At 36.7% G+C, this 10,113-nt stretch overlaps 1 protein-coding gene across 1 annotated transcript in view; it reads left to right on the forward strand.

The window, feature by feature from the left end:
- The window catches only part of LOC140229221 (uncharacterized), a 78,341-nt gene extending 68,721 nt beyond the window's left edge, over window positions 1–9,620 (forward strand). Inside the window, exons 4-6 of the mRNA XM_072309492.1 lie at window positions 4,725–4,889; window positions 7,410–7,469; window positions 9,507–9,620. Of these exons, the coding sequence (XP_072165593.1) occupies window positions 4,725–4,889; window positions 7,410–7,469; window positions 9,507–9,620 (339 nt within the window). The remainder of the gene's footprint in view (window positions 1–4,724; window positions 4,890–7,409; window positions 7,470–9,506) is intronic.
- Window positions 9,621–10,113: the final 493 nt, after the last annotated feature.

Below are 10,113 nucleotides of genomic sequence, written 5' to 3' on the forward strand. Positions count from 1 at the left end.
TGTGTGCCACCAACAGGGTCATCTTTAATGAAGGTAACAGAAGCTGCCATGTCCTGGTCTGTTGTTACACAATGATAAGATGGGAAACACATGTTGTCATATCTCTATTCATCACCTTTGTCAGTGCAGTGCACAGATGCTGGTGGGCACGTATTGGAGCAGTAGTCATGTGGGGTCGGAGGTCACCAGTCATCTTTCTAGTACATGGAGGCATCGCGTTCCTATGTTGTGTGCATGGAGCTGAGGGGCTGTGAGAGTGAAAGCTGAATGCTTGTGTCATTTTCTGTCACAAAAAAAAAGTGTCATCCTGATTTTAGACTCTGTGATTTCTCTCAGTTTTTACAATGCACAGTTGCAATGACTTGATACAGACTAAGCAGAAAGCTAGGTGTTAAAAAAAAAAGACAAACTAAAGGTGATATTTTTAGTAGCTGTTCAGTGACTTTCAAAATTTTTGGAACACCTTGGTCCTTGAAAGTTCTCCTGGCATCATTAAAATACAAGTCATGAGTCATATTAAATATAGTTAGCATATAGGTCACACATATCATGTGTTGTTACTATTTTTAGTATGTTCCTGTGTGAAATCTCTGCACCCTGGTTTAAGGTCAAAATATACAGCCTGCGTGCATTTACAATGGCACTAGTGTCAAACTAACAAGTGGCGTAGGTGAAGTGCTGGCAAATATTCCTTTCTGGGGATGTCAAACTCAGTAAAGTGGCACTAAATGAATGGTGAGTGCGCTATGGGGATTCGAATACCTTGACTTTCTTGGCCAGATTAAGCACTATATACTGTAATACGAGGAATGATTGCGTGCATTCTAATTTCGCAAATTTTGCAAGAGCCAAGATTTGCGAAATTAAAGTGCACAGGAAAATTCTTGTCTACGCTGCAGGCCTATGCATTGAATGCCAGAGGCAATTCACACGAATTTCATGCCATGACAAGGGCCGTTGGCTCCAGTTAGCAAAAATTTCATGCTGCAAAATGTCCTGTTTACAGTACTGTGTAAGATGCATCATCACGAAGGGGTTGCTTTACCAGGTTGACCTGGAAACATGCCAATAATTGTGAAGACATTTCATAGTTGTAGTTTTCAGGTTTTGTAAAATGCAATTCCTCATGAAGGTCAGTATGGTTAGTTGTGGTATTTATGGGTAATAGGTGAATCATTTGTTTAATGCACAATTGCAAGAAACACATTTTTCTACTCAATTACCTGCTCAACGCTTACATGTAATACAAATTAAATATTACATTAACATCATCATGAAAGTTAATCTCTTCTCTTGAAATATGTCCTAAACACTTCAATTCTTGACCCATGTACCAAATATTAACCTCTGGGTCGTCTTGCTGAAGAAGGCAACCATGACAGCTGAAAATATTGGACAATAGGATGCATTGTCTATTATGCTAACACATCTTTTAATGCCTCTACCACAAAGTGTCACCAGAGACATTATGTTTTCCTGTCTGTGTATCCATCTGTTATCAAATTCAAAAAGGTAATCTGTAGACCTATTTGGAGAATTACATGATATGGCAGAGGCATGCCAGTTGCCATAGTGACATTTCTGGGGTTTTTTTCTTAAGAGAAAATACTAATTTTGCTTCCTTCCTTCAGATTTAGAAAATAATACTTTTATTTTACTGCTTATAATCAAACTTGAATTTTTGCATCACAAATGGTAGGCCTTCATGTCATATAACTGTGATTCAAAGTGTCAAATCTCTTTTTAGAAATCTCATCTTTTAGCTTTCAGAATTTGCTGATGATTTTTTTGAATCTATTTATCTGTATTATATCTTAGAAGAAATGACCACTTGACTATCATTACTTATACTTATGACTGTAAGAATGACTTGTAATTGCAGATTAACATCAATTATGTGTAATTCCATCACAGTCAGTTGCAACTGTGTCATTATATTTGAATCAATATTTGCATGCTTTGAAATATTTCAGGTTTGTGACAAGCACATGTTTGAAGAAAGATAAAGAAACATCCCAAAAGCACATGTATGACTTGTTCCATAGTTTTGGGCATAACATAAAGATGGAAGTTGACAAGAAACATTTTGCGGGAAGATAAAAATACACTGGACGAACAAAGGCTCTCTTGTTGGATTCCCAGCAGAGGCAGTTTAGCAAGAATGGAATGCCGATGAGTGTGTTCACAGATACAGATATCAGCTCAGGCAGGCATTTCCCCATGGGTGACTGTGCTGTGTAGAGCGGGGTTGGGGTCCTGCTTGTAGATGTTATTTTTCAGGGGGGAAATTATCAATTAGGGTTGATGGGGTCATTCTCCGGTTCAAGGGATCAAAACATTTCTTGTTTTGAAAACCAAATTCCCACTTTTTTAACGTGACTGCACATTACCAGTAGCATGCTTGAAAACAATGGGATGTGAGTAGATATAAGTCAGGATAGAGACTATTGTGAGATTTTTGCAGATCAAGTTTTGTGTAGTTTTTAGGGTTTAAGGGCATCAAAAGTATGTGATTGTGTTCAATTTTAATGATATATATATATATATATATATATATATATATATATATATATATATATATTTATATATACACACATATATATAGCCCCATGTACGTACATTTATATAGTTCTGCAGTTTTAGATAAACTCATGAAACTAAAATAATGATTACTATTTTCACAATTATATACTGTACATACCTACAACTCATTTGTTCAACAATTGGGATATAAAGATTTGGCAACAGGGAATGATTTTCTTCAAGTGTTTGTTGCATAGTTATAATCTCATTTTCTCTCTATTTTTTTTAAAGGCAATTCTTTGTGAGTTTCTGCTTTAAATGATACCAGAGTTCTGGGGATTCCCAATGCTGCAACAGATATCCCTTCTGCTGGTCATGTTCTTGGTTTATTACTCCCCAGGGGAAAAAACCATGTATGTAGACACTTCTGTTTAGTCAAGGCCATCATTGATTTTCAGTGGATGAGCATCATTTGCTATCATGACTTTATTTTACTATTTTTTTTTTTTATAGATGTCATTATAGTACTGAAGTTATATGCTCATTTTAAGTTTCATAACCTCTACTTCATGATGTACAAAAAAGAAACTAGCACACAACAAATTTACTTTGATTTGGTTTGGTTTATTTTTGCATTCAATCCAATACAAATTTAGTACAAATTTCAAAGACACAGAATAACAAATGCAGTGAATATAATGATAACAAAACATTACACAATTGGATAAGCATAAGCAATAGTCTTGTGCAATAAACATATATACAGAATACATAAATAAGATGTATATATAACAGATATTTTTCCACTAAATATGGGAGATAATTGAATGCAGGAGACCAGCATTGTGAGCAGTTCGGCTGGAAATGAATGGTGGGGCCACATTTTTCTGTGTTGAGTATGAAAGAATCTTTACCGGGTCTGTCACATGAGGATTTGTATGTAAGATGCATTAGGGTTTTTGTGGGTGGTTTTTTTTTTTTTTTTTTTTTTAATCTTGTGAACATATCAGATTGTCAGTGATAATGTGAAACATTTTGGAATAAAGTCACTCTTGCTTTCTTGTGGTAATGTGAAAGCTGTTTCTTTGTAATATTACTTATCATGCAAGTATTTCCAGATATTTTGGTTTGAAATACATTGTTGTACTTGGAAAAGGATTGCATTTGTTTAAAAAATTATCAGTGGCATTGTTGGAACTAAGACCGTATACATTTCATGTCATTGGACAAGTATGTTGCTGTGTATTGTGCATTGGTAAGTCCTATATGTATGTTTGATCAACTTATGCACGCATCATCTTGGATCTATGCCTGTGGTCGAATGTGTATCTCTTCTGATGTAGACAGCAAGACGTGCAGTTACTGCTCATCCATAACCCTGAACTTTAGCCCTGAAGCTGCAACAGGGAGCATTGCTTTATGGACTAGCCACCATATGGTACTGTGATACACTTGACTAAACTTTGTTGGCTTGTAGCACAGCGGTGATTGAGTGTGAGCAGTGTGTGGGTGACTGCTGACTGGACCAGATTTACAGTATGTGGAGATGGGATGAGAAAACCTCATGGCTCTACTCCTTGTTATTGTTTTATTGTTATATCTTTTGTTTTCTTTCTAGCTCACAATGTCTGCGAAGTTCTGATGTTGGCACTGCATCACATTTTGCCTTGGCTACACTTTCTGACAAGCAAGGTCTCCGTCGCTTATGCTCCCCCCCCCCCCCCCAAATTGAGGAAGTCACATAATCGTAATTGTTCATGGACTGCAATCTTATGTGACTTCTATCAGGAAGAGTTTGACATGATTTGATTTTTGGAAGATAAGGGGAAAGATAAGGGATTTGCTGATGCATGAACAAAATCATATTGTATTGGTCGTTTGCTGTGCTGGCAAGGAAGGATGGAGGGATGCGTCAGTGAGTGAAAGCTACTGCATAACTCGCATTGTGCAGATACTGTGCTAGAAGTCAATCCCAGTGGAGTAATTCCGAAGAGCTGATGAATGATATGGGTACAGAGGTCACAATGTATTGGCTCTACATTCAACAGTAGAGGGGGTACCTCCATTTACTGAATATTTTGTAGTTGTAAAACTGTCCCATGACTGGTCATGCATGCAGAAGGTCTTGTCATTTCACAGCTTGATTGAGTTGACATCATTTTCCCCTGTTTCTCTTTTCTGTTTCTATATTTTTCCTTAAGGCAAGACCAAAAGGAGAAGGACTCACCCCATACCAGGGCAAAAAACGGTGCTTTGGGGAGTACAAGTGTCCAAAATGCAAACGCAAGTGGATGAGTGGGAACAGCTGGGCCAACATGGGGCAGGAGTGTATCAAGTGCCATATCAATGTCTACCCACACAAGCAGGTAACATGGCAAGCACTGTGAAGGGACTTGGTGTCCTTCTCCAGTCGCCAATACTTTGCAGCTGCAGAAAAGAGGGAAAATGGAGAGTTTATATGATGTTTTCCTCGTAGAATTCAGGACTGTAAGGAATTATGATACTATCATGTTGAATTGGCAAAATCCTCCTCTTCGATGTCACAGATTGTGATATACAGTATTCATCGCATAATCGGGACAGGTTGGGAGTAGCAAACATGGCCCCTTTAAGCGGGGTGCCCGATTTTGCGATGAGCACTCACCATACACTAACGGCATACGACATGTACATGTAGTGCACACACACACACACACACACGCATACTGACGTACTGTACATGTACATGAATACACAACCACGCTACCCCTCGGCGCGACCCTCTAGCTCTCCCTGCATTCTCGCAATGATGTAAAGTAATCGGGTTCTTCTTCTGTCACCTCTCTCCAAACACAAAATATGTGGATTAAAAGCTAGCACTTTCTTAAACATTCGTAGAATTCTTGAACACGTAGGGCGTTCCGTATAAATACATATCCACAACCATGGGAAATGATTACCCAGAACTGATACGTGGTGGGAACGTCAATGAAAAGTCCTTAAATCATTCAATCATCACGGCTTGATTGTTTACTTGCCGCGATCACTGCACTGTACATGTGTTGTCAATATGTAGCGATCTAGCTCGCCATACACGTACACATGTACAGAAAAGCGAAGGTGGGCAGCGAGCTGAAATGTACGTGTACTGGATGGACGGAGGTCAAAACACACCAGTCCGAAGCTTGCTTTGTAAGTTCGATGTAAACGACAACTGATAGGGAATCTCTGAAATATTGTTGTGGTATTTTGGTAGATTTTTTGTGTAAAATATCAACAAAATCAAAGATCGCTTGAAGAAAAATTGTCCCGTTTATCAGAGGTCCCCGCCCGTTTATCCAGTGAAAATAACGTGCATTGGAAATGTTTCTGGGAAGCGTATGTCATTTAAGCGAGGTTCCCGATTATCAGATGCCCGATTATGCGATGAATACTGTATTTTGTCTTTCATATTCTATGATTCACTTTTCCTGCATGAGTGATAGGATCTTTTGGAATGGTGTTTACTATATTGGTCTTAAATTCTAACAATAAGACTTTGTACATGACTTGCCAGGTTCGTACAGACACAGGATGAAGTATATTCTTTCAGATTATTTAACTCTTTCTATTCTCAAATGCCAGGTTATTCAACACTATTGAATATTGTTTGAATATCTTCATCATTCAAATTAGCTTGTCTTTTCATCAAGATAAATGGTTACATCTGGAAAATGAAGGGGTGTAGAGGGATATTCTCTGCATGCTCTTGCCACAAATGGTGCCCAGAGGCATTATTGCTGAATAGCACAGAGAAGCAAAGTTGGGAAGCATACAAATAATAGGAGAATCACTCAACCAATGTTGGGTAGGAGTTAAAAGAAATGCCATATAGACCTATACTTGGTTGTTTAGATTAAATGGTAAAGAATTATTTTTTTTTCTGTTTTCTTTAATTATCCTTGTTGATTTATCAGTGTTTCTGTCAAAATGGATCTTCTAAGATTCTTTATCACAATGGCTTGTAATCTATATTTTCAAAAGTGTTCATTAACTTTATTTCCAGTTGACATGTTGTGGTGTTTTCTTGCAGCTTAAAATGTACTTACACATGTAACTCCTTTCACTATGTCTTGTGCACTGGCTGAAAGTTGACTGTGTTCAATATTATTCATTGCATGATTGTATGGAAGATGTTTGCGTTATACTCAATCCTTCATATCTAGAACTTGTTTGTGCTTTGTTATATAACTGTTGCTATATACTTTGCATGAGTGATGTGCAAATTTCATGTTGTTCAATTGCAACATGTGGCACCACAATTGAATTGCACTTTGTAGATCTAACTTCACATCTTCAAAGATGTGTATCTGGGATATGAATCATTGATTGTTAATTAAAATTATTTTTTGATCATACAGTTGAAATGTTCATAGGTGAGAAGGTAAGGGGTTCTTGTCCCTATGTGTTCTTTATAAAATGTTGATTTAAAGAAAATAAAAAGAGATAGAGGATCTCTTTCATGGAATATTACACTTAGAACAGTTTCAAAAAATAGCATGCAAAACTCTTTTTGCTCCTTGTTGAGGGCAATTTTTGATTGAAGAGGGGGCAATGAATTTGACTCCCAGTTCCAAATTTGTTATTGTTAAATCATTTATATAAAACCCTAAATTCAAATGAAAACTACTTTAAGTTTTGTTGTAACCAAGTTTTCACATGTGCCATCAGAGATATTTAATATTTATGATGGAAGGTCATTGGAATAAGGAACACATAAACCAGGATTTCATGTTGTATGTACACTGCCATATTCTTCCATCTTGCATGAATTATTGTGTGTATAGTTTTAGTGCTTATAGTGCCTCATATATATTCTCCCTTGTTTTCTGCTTTCCCCCTCTCTTTGTTTTTTTAAACCCTTGCAGCGCCCTCTAGAGAAACTAGATGGATTGGATGTGTCTGCATACGACCACCTGAAGATAAAGGTATAGAGGTTATGCACAAACTTTGTTTCTCTCATCAGTTCATGAAACGCTCAAATATGAATTAGGGCACAAGCATTCCTGAGTGGTTGAAGGGGGAATTTTCACAGGATACTGTTAGAAAGATACAAGATTTGTATGAAGAAAATCATTGTTTTTGTAATACTAAGTCTGAGTTTAGAATCTTTTATTTATTTGTATTAGGCACATGGCATAGTCTGTAGATGTAAAAGTAATTATATCAGTCCAGTTTGAATAAGATTCTTTGGAGCATTTTACCTAGAATATTGTGTAAATTGAAGCTCGGATGAGAGTATAGCCTGAAGTTTGGTTGAATGCAAAGCATTTTGGATAAATAGTTTCACTGGTTTTATCTTGGTGACCAGAAAATGCACTTTCAGATGTAATGATGTAAATGGGGCTGATTTGGTATAAATGGGGCTGTTTTGGTATCTGCCATGAAAACAATTAAGTACTGTTTCTCATTCAGGTGTAGATCACATTATCAGGAATTGATTTAAAGGGTCATTTCATTTGTTTTTGGTTTTTTTTTCTAGTGTGTCACAAAGAAAAGGAGGTGATTACATGTTAAAATTTACCACCTGTTTTATAAAACCAAATGTAAGGCTCCTACTTGAATGTTATGAAGGGTTTTCTGGCAATCTTGCAAAAATATTGAAAATAAAAAAGGGAGGCTAAAATGTGGGGAAGGAATGACTGTTATGACAACTTTCTGGAAATCATGATTGTTTGCCAAATTAGCCTCCTGAACTAATTGCTCCAAAGTTTCAGAGTACCACTCAGGAGGGCTGTATGAAGGCAAAAAACCCCCAATCAAACAAGCAAAGTACGTCGAACCCCCGATCTTGTTTCCTGTTTGAAGCAGGGTCCCCTACTCTCTGGATTGGTAAGCAAGACAGATTGTCTTCTTTCCTAACATTTCACTAGTATTCATAACAAAATCAAATACAAAGGGATGGAATTCAAACAGCTAGAGAAATCAGAATGTAATCATGCTACAACATGCCTTACCTCACTAAAAATGTGTGATGGTAGGCCGTGTTGATCATAGTGCATAACCTCTATGTTTAGTTTGTAGATTTTTTTTTCATTGATATCATTATATGAAAAGTCATTGCCTATTTAGTTGTTTTTACTGTTTGTTTGACATTTTTTAATTTCTGTGTTCATTGGCTCGGAAATGTGAATTTCATGTCCCTGGCATGTGAGGCAATATAAACCAGAGCCTGCACTGATTGATATTATCAGCAACAACAACAACAACAAACAGAAATGAAAGAAAAAAAATCTATTCACAACTTCTCTGTTTTTCCGATTTTAGTGACCTGTCAGTAAAGTCATTCTGAGAAAGTATAACAGTTTCTTTTTCACTCTCATCTTGTGCATGCAAAGTTAAGATCTCAGTGTTCGGTATTTTTAAGAAGAGAGAGAGAGAAAAAAAAAAGACATTGCACTGTGATATGATTCTTCACATGGAATTCTGTTTTACACTTCTGTTTAGAACAATATTTCACATTTGATTTATAATATATGTCATGTAAGTCATGCATTTTCAAAAGTCAGTTTTCTCAATGTCTGACAAGAATAGCTTGAATGGCTTCTGTTTTTTGACATCCTCAGCATTTTATGGAGAGTGAGGTATCAAAGAAGAAAAGAGGAGAGATGAATTTCTGACGTAAAGTTACTTTGATGTAAAGCCATACCAATTCCTTGCCCCTTGTCAAATGCACATATTTTGTTCTTGTCTCTGTAAAGAGATATTGCTTTTTCACTATTGTCCTATTTTGTGAAAACGAAATAACTGACCAAACTAGTTATGTCTTCATAATCTGAGCTTGCGTGTTTGACACTAATATTTTTGTTGAACCTACGTATCATGAATGGTGTTGCTAGTTTGTATGAAATCATTTGCATGATCAGTGAAGCTGCAGTGTAAATTCAGCTCTATTCCTAAAACTCTTCTTTGTCAACTCGTCAATTAAGAGTGTTGTTCATTCTTTTATTTCTCTTTATGAACAGCGCCCTCTTGAGAAACCCGATGGATTGGATGTGTCTGATCAGAGCAAAGAGCACCCTCAGCATCTGTGTGAGAAGTGCAAGGCACTTGGCTACTACTGCAGACGAGTCCAGTGAACTCCACCCACTCAAATCTTCAGTGTCATGGAAATAAGCTCTCCTTTTAACAATATAGTCACCTCTTATATCATTTGCAATAATCAGAGAGTTAATGGACTTTGTCATAAACTTTGAAGTTCCTATCCATTGTATAATAGAAAAGAACAAAAACAAAGAGTTGTATCCAATGTCTGCGAGCCACTGACAGACAATTGGGATCTTAATTAATAGAAATATATTTTTAGTTTTGTCCAGTTTATATCACGATATTTAGTGATTTAGTGGTAGTTCATGGTTGATAGGTTGTCCATGCTCACGTGCTAAAAAGCTGCCCTTTGCTAATGGACAAAATTCATCATGCATCGGTTGCCATAAATCACACAGCTCCATGGATGGTGCTTTTCAACATTTTTTGTGGGTAAATAACATTATCACCACTCAAGAACTTGGCATTTTCTTGTGATGGTGTCATATCACTGTGCAGCATCTTTATCATGTTTCTACTTCTATT

The sequence above is a fragment of the Diadema setosum genome, chromosome 5, assembly GCF_964275005.1.
Source record: "Diadema setosum chromosome 5, eeDiaSeto1, whole genome shotgun sequence".
Taxonomy (NCBI): Eukaryota; Metazoa; Echinodermata; class Echinoidea; order Diadematoida; family Diadematidae; genus Diadema; species Diadema setosum.